General features: G+C 41.9%; 1 protein-coding gene across 1 annotated transcript; it reads right to left on the reverse strand.

Moving 5' to 3' along the window:
* Window positions 1-22: 22 nt before the first annotated feature.
* gusb (glucuronidase, beta) lies at window positions 23-14,014 on the reverse strand. The gene is made up of 12 exons (XM_027010261.3): window positions 13,726-14,014; window positions 13,073-13,258; window positions 12,561-12,742; window positions 8,675-8,817; window positions 8,284-8,471; window positions 7,758-7,901; window positions 7,328-7,506; window positions 6,692-6,838; window positions 5,627-5,708; window positions 4,204-4,380; window positions 3,774-3,909; window positions 23-2,493 (listed from the first exon to the last, which is right to left on the reverse strand). The coding sequence occupies exons 1-12, from the start codon at window positions 13,921-13,923 to the stop codon at window positions 2,345-2,347; spliced, it is 1,911 nt and encodes a 636-aa protein (XP_026866062.3). The 5' UTR covers window positions 13,924-14,014; the 3' UTR covers window positions 23-2,344.
* Between the last annotated feature and the right edge of the window lie 5,159 nt (window positions 14,015-19,173).

Below are 19,173 nucleotides of genomic sequence, written 5' to 3' on the forward strand. Positions count from 1 at the left end.
GTACAGTATTACAGCACAATGCTTAGGACAAACAAGAATTAGATCTTTATTTTTAAAGTCCAAAACAGATGCATCAAGTTGTACAAAACATGTTGTACATTACAATTTTGTACAATAAGACACAAAACCCCTGTATATGTCCAAAGCTATTTATACCAAATTCATTGACTATGGTGTAAATCCTGTAACCGTATGTAGTTTTCAGTAGATCTGCCTACCACCATCAGTTTTACAGCCATTACCATGTAACTATGGAACCACGCAAGTCCTTGACACAGTGAAACAGCACTTAACATTGCAGAGGAAAACAGCGTTCGCCATACAGGCTGTCTGAACTGGTTCAACTAGAATGACAAACTGCAGTGAGTGAATGTGAGAAAACATAACAGTTGAGAATCAAATTAGGGGAAAACCTTATAAGCATTAGTAGGTCTTTCTATATATTTTTAAGCCTGAATTACCAGAGTAAATGTGAAACGGTGAGAAAAGATCTGTTTCAGTACACAGGTGAAATCAACATCATCTATTCCCCAAAATGTGTACGGCTCTATACAGAATTCTCGGCTTTAAAACTAACATGCAACGAACACTTTGCGTTTCTTCTGTTATTCTGTGTTTAAAACTAACAGCTCCAAGAACTTTTTTTTTTTTCCTTCAGGCTCTGAAAACTCGGTGATAGGAGATGGAATGCCAGAGATGTTTAGAATGTCTCAAACACAAAAGGATGCAAGGACATCACAGACAAGCTCCCTCATGCTCTCAAAACAAAGCGCGCCCCTGATAGGTCTCATACGTGTCCTGGTTTTGATGCTGGCCCCGGTACAGTTCCCCTCCCATCCTAGATGTCAACCTCAATGATTGTACCACAAACTACAAAGCTAGTCAAATCAGAAAGAGAAGCAAACCTCCACGAAAGGAGTTCACGACGCACGGCCCTTGTGCCATGATAATGAGTGAACCTGAGCTTGGCTCTACAAAGGCTGACGGACAGAACTGAGAAATGAGTACTGGGAATGGAGGTTTCCTCTGGATTTTCCTTTAGCTGTATTACAATGGGGCAGAAAGGTGTCTACCTTTGTAAAAAAAAAAAAAAAAAAAAGCCTGTTTTCAATAAGGGGCACATACTGAGAACGTGCAAGATGTGCTATTTAAAAGCAGCCCTAAATGTGTTAGTAGTGTTGTAACCTTCCCTGTAGCACGCACAGCCCTCCAGCATTCTGATCAGGCATTTGAGCTGTTGCGCTCAGAAAAAGATTGTCCCTGAATTCAAAACAAAATTAAAAACAGAATTAACAGCAGCCAAAAGTGTCATTTAAAAATTGGTCCTTATTAAAGAATAGTTTGATGAAAAATCACATTTAGAGTGATTTTTAAACCAAAAAGAGTTGATCTGCTAAGACAACTGTCTGTCATCTCAATTTTGTTTCTGTAGTTTTGCACTGGAGCCTTGAGACTAAACATATCCAATAAAAGTAGCATACACCCTCCACTATGGAGCCCTCAAGAGGCCATGAAAGGAATATATATTTATTAGGGTGCACAATGTACTAAATTGTGCATACAAGTTAAATATGGTCAAGAAATACTAAATCGAGGTTACAAAAATCACAAAACCCACACCTGCTTCACTTTATTCATGCACTCATTTGATGTATTTCAAGTTCTCAAATGAATTAAATTTAAATTTAAATAAAAGATTTTTTCATCACAAAACAAAAGATGAAATTAACTTGGACATTTGTACTTTGATTTGTGCAGCATCAAGAAACCAGGCGATTATATACACATAAGAAGAGTGCAGAATGTTTACATGTGAAATGCAGTCTCAGTGACATTTGCCATTTGGGAAGTGAACAAAGTGGGTGTGTGGAGGAGCTGGAATGATGTAAACAGTATAAATGTACTGATTTTAAATGTGGGTTTTCATACAGACAAGTAAGGCATGCATGAATTTTCAATGCAGTAGACGTAGTGGATGCGTTGTCAGACGGATGGCTATGTTTGATGATTTCGCAGTGCATTGGGTTTTCTCAGCCACAAACCAGAAAATCTTTTCAGTTTGTCAATAAGTAACATGCCGCAGTTCAAGGATGACCGTCACGCGCTTTGCACGATGGCGGGCATAAGTATTTCCTTATAGCTACGTTAGCACTGTAGCTACATTATAAACCTCAAGAAGTAAAATTCGGACATCAAACAAGTCTTGGCAGATCAAGTCCATCTGGCGTGATGTGTAAATTGTTCACGTAACCATTCTTTTATTTCACGCACAGAAGGCACAAGGTGGATTTTTAACAGATTCGGTTTGCACTGTTCACACTTCTAGCCCGCTAGGTAGCGAGACTCACTGGCAGGGGTACTTTGCCCATGTGGGCAGAACACCTGTCTCATTGGCTATCCTCCAGTAGCGCTCTCTCAGGAGGAAGGCCCCTGTTTTGGGTTGGCGCTGACGAGTGAACATTCCCTTCTTGTTACCCACCACCCGAGTAATGCCTGCAGGGAGAGAATGGGGTTACAAATAAGCATCTCCTTCGTGGTTGATCAGTCACCCGTTATACATGTTGGCTAGCGATTAATGTGTGTGTCCCTTTCAGCTGTAGTAACTCGATACTCGTGTTCAGTGAGCAGGTGGACAAAAATGCAGAGTGCACAGTCTCAACTATTCCATGGTAAGAGGGACTTAATGACTCGAGAAACAGGAGATGTTCTATATTTGGTTTGACTCCTTTTAGACTGGACTGTAATTTTCATCAACCTTGTCAAAATTGAAAAGGTAAATGTGAGCAAAATTCTTAGATGTTTAGACTTCTAGGAAAGATTTGAAAAGTCTGAATTGACAGAAGTGGTTTAAAAAGTCCTGTTTATGAGAAAAAAAACTGATGATTAATATGGTAATGACTGAATTTAAGCCTTTATGTGAAGTTTTAATAAGTCATGTCATTCCCTTTTGTACTCTAACATACATGGGCACACCCATGCATCATGGAAAAGGCCACTTTCTCTCATACACATAAATACAGAATGTATAATCACGTATGATAAATAACTGGAATACCACCCTAGCTACATGCTTGTGTGTGTGTGTGTGAGTGAGTGAATGAGTGAGAGAGAGAGAGAGAGAGAGAGAGTGTGAGAGAGAGAGAGAGAGAGAGAGAGAGAGAGAGAGAGAGAGAGAGAGAGAGCGCGAGAGAAGTCCATTGTCATTTTGTGCTGGTTACTGTACAATTGTGTAATACCAATCTGCCTACAGGTTGGGTGTGTGCACATACACTGTCTACCATGACATTCCTATTCTGGAATTCTAACTTTGTTCACAGGATTTCCTTTCACTTTGTGTCTTACTTTTAACCAGCCTAGCTGGCCTTTCCACACTACATACAAGCCTCCACAGATTATGGTACTTATGGCTGAGAATGTAGTTAGTTTCCACTTAGCACTCCACTACCAAAACCATCTTTATTTCAAAGTGACACGCATTGGACCAGCCTGAAAAAGACTCATGCAGATCAGATTCAAGGCCAACATCTACTCTAAATAGGTCTAGTCTAAAAATAACTTTCCATAATAAATCCCCACGGACAATTTAAGACTAGGTTTAATCTGGGCTAAGACTAAGTTTAATCTGGGCCAGGACAATCAGACCAAAGTTCTATTTAAATTTAGCTTTATATTAAATACTCCAAACACACTGTCCTCTAATAAGCTTATGGAGTCAAGCTAGTGATTTAAGAGAGGTGGTAACATTGGAGAAAATGGCGATTTGCCATTCTGACCCTGAGCCGTCATGAAGTCAGCAAAGTTCCAGATGAGCTCTCCCACGACAAACTCCTTCCTCTTCTGGTCGAACACTTTGTGGTAGTTCTGTAGGACGGTCTTCTGGTACTCCTCAGTGAACATGGTCGGGGGATCCTGTATGGGAAGTGTAAGTGTGCAGTTTAACATGCTAACAGGGTAGGCCCGACCTAGCCCTACTGTGCACGGTCCTGGTGCTGGACGTGGAACATTTGGGCACAATAGAGGAGGCTGAGGGCAACACTAAGAGTTTTGCGTATTTGGCACAATTTTTACAAACACTGCAGTACTGATATTATAAATTTTGACTACAAGTTCCACTCCAAAACAATGTTGTGGCCATCAGCCTACGAAGCAAAAGAAACAGAAATGGAAATTTCTTGTCTGTAGGATAGGGGGAGACCTACTTACACTGTGCAGTCCAGGCACGGCGTCTGCCCCATACTCGCTTTGTATAATGGGTTTCTGGTACTTTCTGTACCAATCATCAAACTGACTGTGAAGCTGGATGGAGATGACCTCCAGGTGGCCAGGGTCATGGTACCAGGAGAAGTAGCTGTTCACACAGATGACGTCTACGTAGGGAGCCTGAGAGAGAGAGAGAGAGAGAGAGAGAGAGAGAGAGAGAGAGAGAGAGAGAGAGAGAGAGAGAGAGAGAGAGAGAGAGAGAGAGAGAGAGAGAGAGAGAGAGAGAGAGAGAGAGAGAGAGAGAGAGAGAGAGAGAGAGAGAGAGAGAGAGAGAGAGAGAGAACAAAGGCCCCCACTTAAACCATTTCCCCAAAACACTCCTTTAGGAATCGGACCATTTTAAACCTTTCAAGCATCTGTACAAACCCAGTAGGTAATTTAAGGAAGTGTATACTTCAATGTGCATGCTTCAAACTGCTGAGTGCTGAAGTTGCTGAGAATTCCTAAATATGTTGTAACCTTACGCGTTGCTGAAATACCCGAGACTGGGGTGAGCTCGTGTTGAGGTTACAAGAGCTCTGGTGTGTGTGTGTGTGTGTGTGTGTGTGTGTGTGTAATGAAAAGCTCTGAACAACAATAGTCATTGTTCTGCAACAACAAATGTGTCCAAAGTGACACATGGCATTCAGAAAGGCTTCAATACGTTTGGGAAAAGGGGAAAAAAAAACTATTCATTTACACACTGAACACACACACAGTGCTAAAGCACACAAAAAACACACGGCCGCATACACAAAGAGGAAAAGCAAACACTGTGCATGCCGTTAGATTACGTAATGTTACAGTTATAGACCCACAATGGCAATGCTTCCCTGTAGGACAGAAACGGTTCCAGCCACACAGTGCTAATACACTCATTCAAGTCCGAGTGTTTCCGAGATGAATTCCTGAGACGACGTCTGCGCAGGCGCTGCAAATAGGTCATGGTCTAGTCTGAAAAGGGTCCTGATTTACAGGAAAGACTTCAGGACCTCCTGAGCCCTGGAAAACTCACGCAGCAGCACAAGGAAGTGAACAATGGGCCTGCTGGCAAAGCCAGCGATCAGATCGTCATCTGATGCGTCCACAGAGTAAACCCCCAGCAGACTGACTCCAAATATTGCTCCTGATTAAACCGTGACTATTGGTGCACTGAGGAAGGTGTGACGCAATGCAAAGCCTATGTCTTCCATGATAAGAGATTAATGTTTAGGCCCTGACCATAAAATACTCTGCAGCTGTGCTTATAATATAGACCGCAAAAGCTACAAAAGTTATTGTGAGAATGAAATGGTAAATGTTCCTAAATCATTTGAACAGTTTAAAAGCTGAAAAGTAAACAACATGTTAAATGTAATGCTGTGCACTTCAGTGAAGTGAGACTCACCCCTTGGTCTCTGGAATAGTTACTGTCTGTAATGAATGTCACAGGTCTTGAATCCAGAGACTTTGTATGAGATATAAGCTGCCTGGAAAAATAAAGAAAGAAGCTGAGAACAAAAACAGGTTATAACACATTTACACTGTGGTCCCTTGAAGAAAGTTCAGATTCAAAATTTATCTGAAAAGCTTAAATATGAAAATGAATGAATAGCTTTCCGTAACAAAACTATATAAAACGCAAACACGTAATTGATTCAGAACAGAAGGGATGGATATGAATGCTGTGGGATTTGTTTGATGCTGTTTGTAAGATTGGCGAAGCATGACCCGTGTTCCTCTGAAACACACGTGAAACGCCAGCCTGGTGTTTAATTGTCTGTTTCTCATGCCAGCTCTGGAGTACGAGTGAAGATGCAGTCGTTCAAAATGACACGGATTTTTGTGAGCACGGCCAGTTTGGTCACACGTGGGACTGTAGCTAGTAAAGGAGGCCGAGTCCTCTGTGGTGTCATGTGACTCCGTTATTTGTGTCATGTGATTCTGTTATTTGTGTTCCACCCCTTTTGTGTGAACAATAGGCTTCATTTTTGATGAGTGCATTATACCTGAGTGCATTCCTACAGTCAGTGAACCCAAACAAGTCCAGGACTACACACCTCCTACACCTGACATACCACTTTCAAATCTGGCAGTGCAAACCACATAGGAAAACAAGTACCTGACTGAACACGTATCTGACTAGAATAAGTGCTATTAGGTAGCCACAAACCTTTTCTTATACCATTTAGTGTATAAAAGGTCTGGGACATGACTGCCCTCTGTAGACTGTTCACTGCTCATTCCCTGGCATGTGTTTGTGGTGAAACATTCTTAATCTTCCAATGAAATGTGGGTGTTAAGGGTAGACCTTTCCTTGTTAGGTGTTAAGGGGAGACCTTTCTTTGTTACGTGTGTGCATGCAGCAAATGGGAGTCTGTGTCCAACTACCATTTCCTCAGATTTGGTTCAACATTATTCAGTTAGACAGCGCTCTCTTTGTAGTGTGCATGTGTGTCTTTTGTTTTCTTACTTGAAATAGGGGCCTGCTGGAGGCATCTCAGCAGCCGGCTCATTGGCCACAGACCACATGACCACAGAGGGGTGGTTTTTATCCCGCCTCACCAACTCCTCCATGACAACGAGGTGATGGTCCAGGGAGATTGGGTCAAAGCTGCGTCTGAAGAGTGTGCACGCACGCACGCACGCACGCACGCACGCACGCACGCACAGACAGACAGACAGACAGACAGACAGACAGACAGACAGACAGACAGACAGACAGACAGACAGACAGACAGACAGACAGACAGACAGACAGACAGACAGACAGACAGACAGACAGACAGACAGACAGACAGACAGACAGACAGACAGACAAAATCAGATACCCTTGAAAAATCCATTTATGGTCAGTCAGCCTTAAAAGCCAAATGGTTCACAAATACACAGTCAAAATATAGTTATATACACTGCAGTACATATATGATGCCATACATGTCTGAGTACACTTTAGCCAACAGTAAGCATAACAATCAGAATTCAGATCATTAATAACCTGCACAGATGCAAGCAAAGAGGAAAATTAGGACCATAACCAAGCATTAAGCTGGCCACTGATTTAAAGAGCTTAGTCTACTGTAGTTGTAAAAATGGCTTTCAAGCATACATGTCTTTGATGCCCACTCCTGGGCACTCGTCTATGACCACGATGCCAAGGCGGTCGGCCACGTCCAGGATCTCCTCAGCATACGGGTAGTGGCTGGTGCGGAAAGAGTTGGCACCCATCCACTTCAGCAGGTTGAAATCTTTCACGATGAGAGGCCAATCAAAACCTTTCCCTCGAATCTATGGCACAAGTGCAAATGTTTACGCTCGAGGCTGTCCAGAGAAAGAGGCAGTCATCCTTTCCCCCTCTTGTTGGCAGAAGCATAGCCATAGACCCATTTTAACATCTTATTCTCCATGTTAAAAACAAAGGTAAACACACAATGTCATGAGGAACTGGCACTAGGCATCTCAGTAGGTTGCAGGCCAGTTGCCTGCGATCACCTGATGGGTCTTTCACAGCAGCTCTGCTGCTCCCTGCTAGTACTCACGTCCGAGTCCTCGTGCTTGTTGACTCCGTGGAAGTAGAAGGGCTTGCTGTTGATGAGGAACTTGGACTCGGTGACGTTCACGGTGCGAACGCCCACTGGCAGTGCATAACTGTCCTTGTCTCCGCTTTCAGCTGTGAGCTGAACCTGAGGGGGACCAGGGTCCAAACCAATCAGGCATCTGAGAGTAAAAGTGCTGACACTAAGCCACCATTACTCTGAATGTTTGTATATAGGCCAAGAACATCAAAGAACAAATACAGAGAACCACACATTTTAAACGTTATTTATAAATCATCTTTGCTTGGCAAAATTGTTCTGGCAGTGATGCAGCTAATGTTTAAATAAACATAACACAGAGGTCATCAATCGTTCAGTGCCCCCAAAAGTCCAAGTTTGATTGGGACTGGGTTTAAACCATGTCCGAGAAACTGCTGTGTCAGGTTGTGCAGCATGGAACGTGCAACCCCCCCCCCCCCCTTTTTTTTTTTTAACTCCGCCAACACAAACAGCATACATTCACCCTCACCTCCATTGAGTACAGGTAGCCTGGGTTGTCATGCATCAGGTAAGGCCACCACAGGTTGACCTCTGCCACTTTGAGAATGCCCGTGGTTCCGTTAGCAGTGGCCACACATCGCCCGTCTTTACCCACGAGCGCCACCTTCACAGTGGGCCGGTCGCTGCCCACCACAGCCACGCTGTAATTCACAATCCCTGCAACACATCATAAAACCACTGACTGTGCTGACCTTCACTGGGGGTGTGAGACAGGCAGTGGCAGAGCTCAAATGTCACAGTTCTGGCATATTGAAACGGATTTTAAAAAAGGGCAGTTTTATGGAACCCGCTTAGATATTGTTTTTTGGTTTTTTGCCACTTATGAAAACACGCTGACATGAAGAAAAGTAGTCTGTCACCTGTACTGTCCAAAAAGGTAGTTTGCACTGTGATGTCATCGATGTACGCCTCTGGAGTCGTGTAGAGTAAGACCGATCGGTGAATGCCTGCATAGTTGAAGAAATCAAAGTTGATGTTTTGAACGAAGTAGCCTGGTGGGTACCTGTTATCAAAAGGAAAGAAAGAGGTCAACACAGAATATTTATTAATGAAGAGATCAACATGGAATATTTATTAATGAAGAGGGCAACACAGAGTCTTTATTAACAAATAGGTCATCATGGAGCTTTTATTAACGAGGAGGTCGACTCGGAGCTGAGGTAATAAGACCGTTTACAGGGAAAAGAGGTTTAACATTGCATTAGACATATTAATAACAGAAGACATAAGGGAGTATAGAGATTCTGTGTCCTTTCAGAATGATTTGCGTACAGGGCAGAGGCCTCTGTAGGCTTCTGCAAAGGATCCTGGGTAGCCTTTGGTAGACCTCACGGTAAGATATGTGACCTCTCCACCAGGCTCAGGACCCTATAGAAAAACAATCTTCTTTAGGCTAAAGTCAAGAGATGTCTTCTCTTGTGAATGTGGTGGTAACAGGTTCCAACTGGTGTGGGTATTGAGTATCAGTTTGCATATGTTGATTAATGTATAGTTTGGATATGGTGATGGTGAATGCAAACACTAATGTGTAAAAGAAGGTGGGGTGAATACATAATCACTTCTGAGAAATGTATAAAAATGTGGGTTCTTTGTTTTGATTGTTAGACATTCTCTTGAGTAAGAGGTCGACACACAGTCTTTATTATTGAAGAGGTCATCACAGCCTTTATTAATGAAAACGTCATCATGGAGCTTTTATTAACGAAGCTCTTGGGAACGGCAGCTTTACCAGTGGGCCGTACTGCAATCAATTGCTCCTGCAATCTCAGCATCCTCAGGATAAATATATCCACATGCCATTCTGCTTAACAAATGGAATCTTTTTTTCATTCACATCCATATATGTTTTGTTGTTGTTTGGTTTAGAAAAATCATCATAAGCAAATTAGAATATGTAAACAAAATATTAATTTGTCACAAAATTGGTAAGTGAAACACAAATATAACTTACATGTCCAGCCTTTGGCAAATGCTCTTACCCAGAGTGACACACACGGTCATGTGAAACACAAAGTACAGTCTCCTTGCATACTATGGTTTTATATATCAGGACATAAAAATTTTTTTTTTTTAAATCACCTGCTCCTTAGCAGGAAGAAACTTAAGAAACTCAACCTTGGATGAACAACACATGACAAATCACAATGTCATTACTTAAAAAAAAACAAAAAACAACTAGGCCAAAATGTTGAAACATGTTTCACACAATGTTTCTACACCCATACTGCTTCTGTAGGAATGAAGAGGGTCAGCAGCAGCCAGGTGCCCTTGATTAACTGATCAGTGAGTGGGCAGAAGCTGTGGCAGTTTGCTGGACTGGAGTGTTTAGATGCGTGTTAACACAAGTCTATAAGGAGAAAAGACTTCAGCAATGACCTTAGGGAAGCCTAAAGGTGCCTATCAATCTCGACTCCAGATTGAACAATTTGAACTCCATCATTCTACAGTGAGAAAGATGATTCACAAGTGGAAACAGAAACTCACCCCAAAGTCAGACTGTGCAATGCTCAGAAAAATTGCACCCACACAGACACACACACACACACACACACAACAGACCTCAGTTAGCATACTACACGTTCAAGTACGGCTTGTTTGGGAGGCTTGCCAGGAGAAAGCCTATTCTTTGTAAAAAAGAAAAAAGAAAAAAAAAGAACATGGCAGCACAAACTAAGTTTGCAAAGTTGCATCTGGACAAACCACACGACTTGTGAAACAATGTCCTTTGGACAGACGAGAACAAAGTGGAGCTGTTTGGCAGAAACCAGAAACAGCATATCAGCAAAGACCTCATAATTGTCAAGGACAGTGAAGGATGGGTGGTGATTTGGGCTTGTTTTGCAGCCACAGGACCAAGAGGTATTCCAGAAAGCAGGTTCAGCATCTAATCCAGATTTGTTAACTCGGGAGTTAGTAGAACAAATATCAGAACATCAGCTAAATCTGGAACTCCCAAAACTGCCTAGAGAATTAATTGAAAAATTTTGATTTCTTTCACTAATGTACAATTTCAGCCAAGTCTTTTAAACATTCCTCCATTACATTTCACATAATTGACTACAGGATCATGGATTCTCCCTCCGTTTAGCTACAAATTGTATGCATTGGTATTGTTGGTTTCTTAACACCACTTTTAAGAGTGTGACGTACATAATTTAGGACATGTATTTTTGATGTTGTTTCATCGTTCGATGTGGGGCAGTGGTAGCTCAGTGGTTAGGGTACTTGACAAACAGAAGGTTGCCAGTTCAAGCTCCACCACTGCCAAGTTGCCTCTGTTGTGCCCCTGAGCAAGGCTGTTAACACTCAGTTGCTCATGTTGTATTCAGTCATAATTGTAAGTTGCTCTGGATAAAAGTGTCAGCTAAATGCTGTAAATGCCTATTTTAATGTATATTAAGAAAGTCGGCCACGTGGCTTGGCAAGTGTAACACTATGAATCTTACCATGACACTTTTATTTCATGTAGCCTGCATAGACCCACATTCCTATTGCTCATTCAGTAGTAAATGCATGTGACTTGATCTTTCCATAAAACTAAAGTGCAGGCAATTACAAAACATACTTGCATTTCAAGGCTTTATTTCACAATGTACTTGCTTTCTCCACTATCAATAATTAATAATACTTAGAAATCGTAATCAAGAGCCTAATGATTGGCTGTGATGCGTTATAGTTCCAACAACAGACAGAGGGTACCCCTAACCCCTGCCAGATGTCTCACGATGCCACCTTCTGACCCTGCTAGTCTTGTCCACTGCAGGACAAGAGACAGGACTAAGATAGAAATGTAGCCCAGGTCAAGTTCCAGTGCCCTGGGTAAACTGAGTTGTCACCACTGAGAAGGCAGGACATTTTATTATGGTTTGTTTGGTACAACAGACACCCTGCCATACCACACAATGATCCATAGGAAGAAACCATGGCAGAGATTATCACGTCCTTAAACACCACTGGCATAAAATGTACTTCTCACTTAATGTTCAAAACCATCACCGTACCCCCACATAAGTTCGAAGGTGGCAGTAAAGACATTACTAAAAAAGGGGAAAAACAGGTTTTGTTTCATGTCATGCAAATATTTACTCTTCCAACCACTACGCGAAAGGTCTGTAAAAAACATATTACTCTGGCTTGTTTCTTACACATTAACATTTTTCACATATGCTACCTTTCATGCACTTACAACTTTGTACACATGTAGATCTTACGTAACTTGATGTAAGACTCAACTGAAATGCTGTGGTGGGACCTTAAGAGAGCTTTGTATAAACAAACGCCCACAAACATCAATGAACTGAAGCAACATTTTAAAGAAGAATGGGCCACAATTCCTCCAGAATCATGTGAGAGACCGATAGTCACACAGAAAATGATTACTTCAAGTTATTTCTGCTAATGGTGGTTCTACAAGCCATTGGTTCATGGGGTGTGCTTAATTTTTCACACATGGCTTCTCCATTTTTTGCTTCATTTTTGTTAATGACACATTGGAATCTTGTGTATTGTTGTTCATCTGAGGTTGTATTTATGTTTTAAAACCTCCTAAGGACCAGATGATTTGTGTCTTGATATGTAAAACCAAAGAATTCAAAAAGAGTGTACTTTGTTTTTCACAGGACTATTTCTCATTATATCTCATATAATTGAAAATTGCATTCTTTACACTCACAACTTTTACGAGCTAGATTAATTATTTAGCGCTATATGGGGTCTATTAATTAAATGCTCTTAAACAGGTCTTACTTGCTGTGGTCAGTCATGTACTGGATTGTTCCTGGTGGAAGAGTGTTCAGACTCAGAGTGTTGTTGACAGCGATGGTAATTCGACATGGAACGCCCGCATCTTTCCGGATCACTGCGCCAACCTCCGCCTCAAAAGGAAGATGGCCGCCCTCATGCTCGGTCACCAACACTCCATTCACCCACTGTGAGCATGGGAAAGAGGGGATGTGAATTGGAGTCTTCTTGAGTTCGCTTTTAAATCATATTCCAGGCATAATAGACTTGTAGGGAGAAAATCAACCCCACATAACCTAAGTGTGCTCCTACTGGAGTGTAAATTTTCAGGTTAATATTCTCTGCTAGATGAATATGAAGTCTGTGTTGCTCAGAAAAAAACCCCAAACATCTGCTGTACTTACAACCACTGAATAATAGTAAGCACTTCTGCTGTACTTACAACCACTGAATAATAGTGAGCACTTCTGCTGTACTTACAACCACTGAATAATAGTGAGCACTTCTGCTGTACTTACAACCACTGAATAATAGTGAGCACTTCCAACCCTGAGCACAATTCTAGTGCTCTGGTCCTGGAGCCAGCGCATGGGCACCCACACTTCCCTTTCATACCACACCCAGCCAATGAAATCCCGCATCTGAGCATCCTGAGGGACGTCGTTGAAGCTGGAGGGTACAGGCATGTCAATCACAGGACCTGTCTGACAGGAAGACAAAGCAACGGGAAGTTGCAACATACACGGAGCAGCTTCACCGCTCTGTCACACTACGACTTTGGCCCTGCATGCTCTGGACTGCAGTTCCTTAAATAAGACACTGGCATTGTCGAGTAGACCGTTTTCTTAGAGTTCCCTGCCAGTGACACCGCTACGTGAAAACATTTCCATGACAGATCTGGCAGTATAGCTATAAATGTCAATACTTCCAAGTATGGCAAATGTCTACGACACCCCTACATAGATGTCTGTCATGGTTTTTAGCTACATAACGTGGCTTTTATTTGGTATCTAGATGCGAAACTAAAACCAGTTTAGTAGCGAGCTAGAGTTTAGAAATCAAAGAAATGTGGAGGGCATGGCTAAGTAGCTAACTTAGCTAGCTAGCTAACATATTCACGCCCAAAATGCATGCAAGCTGGCTGTTCATCCTGAGTATGTAACGTTATTACCTCTGATAACGGTCTTTTGAACCAGGCTTTCTCGAAACCCGCGTTCCTGTTCTGAGAAAAGTCTGCCCTGAAGGTCCAGAGCCCATTAAGTTCCTTTATCTCTCGTGTGGGAGACTCCCGCGGAAAGAGCATTCCAGCGTGCAGGCAATGGCACCATGTCCATACAACAGTCAGGCACGTAAAGTTTACCAGCCACATACTGAAACGGCGTCCTCACAGTGGTCCAAAAAGCAACGCCAGTCCGCTCTGAGTCCCAGCTGCAGCGTTCCTTCCTTCCGCTACAGTCACGTGTCATGTGCATCACATGATCTCCCGGCTGTTTTGCCGGGAGCTTTGGCAGCTTCCACTTACTCCCTATAGCAAATATACCGCGAAACGCCAGAGGGCGCCCGAGAGTCCTCAATAAGTGCGGGCCAATGGAGCGAAAAACAACAAAAAAAGAAAATTAAAATAATTTTTGAACGAGTGGAACTTTCTTTAATTTTGTAAAATATAGAATTTCTGCTACTGTGCGCTGAATGTGCGCTGTGAGCTGGCACTGGCGTAACTAAAATGCTAGCGTCCTACTGCTGTAGAATAATGTAAATATACAGGTAAGTGTTATTTTCTATTTTAGTGTAATTCATACTTCTACAAAATTAAAGGAAGTGGAGAGAAACTATTTAAATGTTTCCTTTTTAGCTCCTTTCTCCCACATTCATTTTGAAGTCGTGGGCGCCTCTTGCCTCTGGCAAACTCGGAATACACTACAGAGTGATAGTTCTCTCTGCAAATTCTCGGACATAGCTAACCCAACTAACTGTTTCTGCTACTTGAAATGAGCAACAGCCACTGGAAAGTCATGTGAGCTTTCTGTCAAAAATAAATAGATGTTTAAAAATAAAATAAATGTTTAAAAATTAAAACTAATCTAGTTTGGACTGGCACTAGTTTGAGATTGCAATTCCTTCTCACAGTTTGTGGATGGATGGGATGTATAATTGTAAACAATTTTTAAGAGATTTGTTTAGCAATTTCTTAATCCTGTTAGTTTTATTTATCTGTTTTCTGCTTCAAAATGTGCTTTAACTTGTTTGTTTGTTTTTTCTTAACTGTTTCTCCATAAAATATTGTAGCCTAACAGTTCGTCACTAGGGGGCGACATATACTGTCTATATGTAATGTACTTTTGTTTTCTCAGGTAAATCTTCCTTCCTCACTTGTGCCGTTCATCTCTGGACGGTCTAACATCGCTGGTGAAGTATTTCTCCCAAGCAGACAGCCCATACCACATACGTCCGGATGCTGAAGACACACCTGAAATTCTCTATTACACTAATGCTTACACAGATAAATAACACCCAACTAGTAAGACATCAACAAAAGCCTGTCTCAAAACATCTCATACGAGGTGGACATGGTTGATAAATGAATTAATAAATGAAGTCACACTTATATACCAAAGAAATCATGCTTGGCCAGCATTATGGCAAACACTTATTTCCATCACCCTATACTTTGTGAGCCGAATTATTTAAGCCATCTATAATGACCAAATAAATCAGACACTCTTCACAGTAATTTACTAATAATATCTACTTGGACTAGATCTGAGACTCAGCACTGTGAGAGGCTCTACAGAATTAAATAAATACAGCAAGCGCATATCAGTGGCTAGGGACAAATTTTAAGATATGTATTTTCTATTGTGAAATTATACACGATGCAGTCCTATTTGTTGTTTTCTTTGTCTTTTATTTCTGGTTCATACAAATTTTCAAAAAGGAGATTTATCATGGTTTTCAAGGCTTAAACAACTGGCCCAATGTAGTGTGTTTCAGCCCAGTGAGAACCTGCAGAGGACGGTTAAATTTGTAAGCACTGATGTTACCAGCAGCTTTGTGTTATGTCATTGCTTTTAAACTATGGGAAGCAACAATTTTAATAAGGAATGGGTTGAATAACAGCAGACCCATCCTTTAAAAGGGCATAAACCAGTACTGACTTATTAATTATGCATTGATTATGTTTGCACTGCCCTCAAGACTCAGCACGCAAGGTTCGGCTCATTTAAATTACATGTAAAGGAAGTCTTGAGTTTTATAGGGGAGGGACAGGCTGCCGCAGGGGCTGGTGTCATGTTAAACCAACTTGGAGGCATTAAAATTGAATGGGTGACATCCCCAAGAAAGAATGAGTAGGCTAGGAGATGCAGCAGCACAAAGGAGGCACAGTTATTTGTGACCCCCCCCCAGCATCGATCCAGCTTCCTCCTCTCTTCCTCCATCTTCTGCCGTAGCCCTGAGATTGGGACACTTTTAGTCACAGGTGAGTGGTGATTTCCTGTTTTGTTTGTTTGTTTGTTTGTTTGTTTGTTTGTTTTGTTTGGTAGTGGGGGCAAAATGAAGAGAAGGCAAAAGTTGTGTGCACCCTGCCTTTACTTGTATATTTGAAATGTACTCTGGACTTACACAGATGCTGCACCTTGTTAAGATCTGCTCTGTGCCCATATCAAATCAACCTTACTGATGCCAGGTATTGCTTCACCAAGTAGAACAGCGTTGAGTGAAAATGTAGTTCTGATGTGAAAGCTGTAACAGTCCTGCAGAGATTGCGACAGAGCATTCCACAGTTTTGGTGTTGCAACACTAAATTCCCTGTCATCTGCTGAAGACAGCATGGTAGGTACAGAGAGCAGATCTCAGGTCCCAGAGTGTGAGAAGGGTTATAAAGATGAAGAATGTGAGAAAGAGGATTTTATATTTAATATGAGAAGAAATGGGTAATCAGTGTCAGTGACGAAGAACAGGATTAGTGTGTATCAGAACTCTGTATGTATCAGATCTCTGTATGTATCAGAACTCTGTATGTATCAGATCTCTGTATGTATCAGATCTCTGTGTATCAGATCTCTGTATGTATCAGAACTCTGTGTGTATCAGATCTCTGTATGTTTCAGATCTCTGTATGTTTCAGATCTCTGTATGTTTCAGATCTCTGTATGTATCAGAACTCTGTGTGTATCAGATCTCTGTATGTATCAGATCTCTGTATGTTTCAGATCCCTGTATGTATCAGAACTCTGTGTATATCAGATCTCTGTATCAGAATGTATCAGAATTCTAGCAGCAGAGTTTTGAATTTAGCAGAAAGTTCAATAAAGAGAGAATTACAAGCTATGGCCTTAAGGAATGCTTTTGTAAATAAAATGTTCTGTCAGGAAGCTAATTAATATAGGGTCTTGGTACTGGCACTTGGCAAACAAAGGCTTTAATTTGATTAATTTAGTAGCATATGGGCTCAGGAAATCCTACCACAGAGATGGCCAGCACTGAGAACAGAACCTTTTAACCGTCGTCATCCGAGGGACATCTGTGCAATGCTGGATGTGGCGTAAAAGGAGCATATATTCTCCATCCTGTAAATTTACCCTTGCAAAAATGACATTGAACAGTATTACAACCAGCACTTCCATACATGTATGCAGGCAGTGTTGTGCTGAAGGTCCCATGACTCATGTTTGCATTAGACAGAGTAGTATGCATCATCAAGAACTAAAAACTAAACCGCATGGTGGTTTCTGGCATGGTTGAGAGTTGCTTTTATGGGGAAAGGGCATAGCAAGATACATCATTCTACTTCTTGGTTTGATCACGTTTTTTAGGCTTCTCATTCATGATCTGGGCTGGGTTTCCCAAAAGCTTTACCGAAGAAAAGATCACCTTTAAACTGTAGAGCGAGTATTACACTGAAAACTCTCTCTCATTTAAGATCTTCTTAACGCTGTGGTTGTTTTGGGGAATGGAGCCTCTGTCTTTTTTAAGGGCAGTCTTGCTTGTTGTTTTTTCGTGTACCACGTTTGAATGTAAGTGTTATATGTGAGGTATAAAAAAAGCTGTTGCCTGGGAAACCCTGCCCATTACAAGGGAGTGAGAATGTAACGGGTGTCTCTCAGGCAGATGTGCACAGCGTGTGATGTAATGAGTTGCAGACTACAATTTCATCTTTATCAAAACAAATCAGAAGGATCTGCCCTGTTCTTTTTGTTTTAACAAGCTGAAGTGTCGTTTCTTCACCGAACTTTTTACATTTAGATTGGGCTCTGTACAGCCTACATGTATTTATAGGTGTACATAAGTCGCATTACTCATGAGAGCTATTTGTTATCTATTACATGTACAATACGAATATGATAGCAGTACTGCATCTTTGGAAGTGATAAAACACATTAGCGCTTGCTTATCATTTTAAAAATATTTTTGTTCTTTGTCCGTACACTTAACAAACGTAAACTGGTGTGCAAAATGTTTTTCATTTTATCTTTCTTTGTTTTGTTGTTGTTGTTCTGATGTCGCTGACCTTAGCTAAAATCAGCGTTCACATCTGCCTATAATTTTGCCCATCGTAGGAGAAACGTTGCGACTTGCCTCTGAGCCGTGGGAAGAGTGAAAGGAAAAAGAAACATCTGAAGTTCGCTCAGTTCGTCCCTGATTGAGTTCTGTTTGTCTTCATTGTTAGAGCAGATTTTGTGTAACCATGAAACTCCTCATCACACGTTTTGCCAAAGAATCTGGTTGTGTTTATACAGCCAGAGGGCAGGTTCCAGTGTCTTATATAATCCTTTACACAGGAGCTCCGTGCTCGGAGTCTACGGCATTAACCCCATCCGTGTGTCCCCAATTTTGCTGCAGCTTCACCTGATTAACCTTTTAGACTCTCGCATGTTCAAATCGAGCAGCGAGGTTCATTCACAAAATTACAACAATGTTGCAGAGCAGTTTGTTTCAAGCCTCTTTCTCTTTGGTGGATATTTTGTAAATGCAAATGTTATGGTGAGCTAGTTTAAATGCACTATGGTATCTAGACAGTAGAACTGTCATGTCTCAGGTTATTAAAATAAGCAGTGCTCATAATCAGTGCCAGGTCCGTCCTGGTGGTGTGGCCGCGACTGCTGCGTTTAGCCTTGGGAAGTGGGAGGCGAGGTTATCTTCAGCTCAGCACCACAGCTAGAGCAAGCAGAACCTGTGCTGAAGGAGCAGCAAAAGTCAGTCAACAACTCCTCCACATGCCTGTGCAGGCAGAGCTCAAAGCACTGGCTTAACACTGTCCGTTTATGACTCATCATGAGCACGGGTGCGCGCACGTGTGTGTGTGTGTGTGTGTGTGTGTGTGTGTGTGCGTGTGTTATTGTGCAAAACAAAGACATACAGAGGAAGGGGGACCACCTGAGTACGACTGCCAGGGTGCCCTGTCCTAGAGCATCCCAGCCAGGTTCCAGCTGGTGCCAGATTGTTGGCATGGGTGCAGATGTTTGCCGAGTAGGAAGAAGCCTTGTGAAGAAGTGCTTCACCCCCGTGCCAGAGCTATGTTCCAGCGGACGCTGGACTCTCCCAACCTGGCAACCCATCCTGGGCACCTGGGCAGCCTCCGTTTCCTGCATCCGTTTCCTGGATGTCGCAGTATGGAGTG

The sequence above is a fragment of the Electrophorus electricus genome, chromosome 8 (genome assembly GCF_041902795.1).
Source record: "Electrophorus electricus isolate QZ-2024a chromosome 8, ASM4190279v1, whole genome shotgun sequence".
Taxonomy (NCBI): domain Eukaryota; kingdom Metazoa; phylum Chordata; class Actinopteri; order Gymnotiformes; family Gymnotidae; genus Electrophorus; species Electrophorus electricus.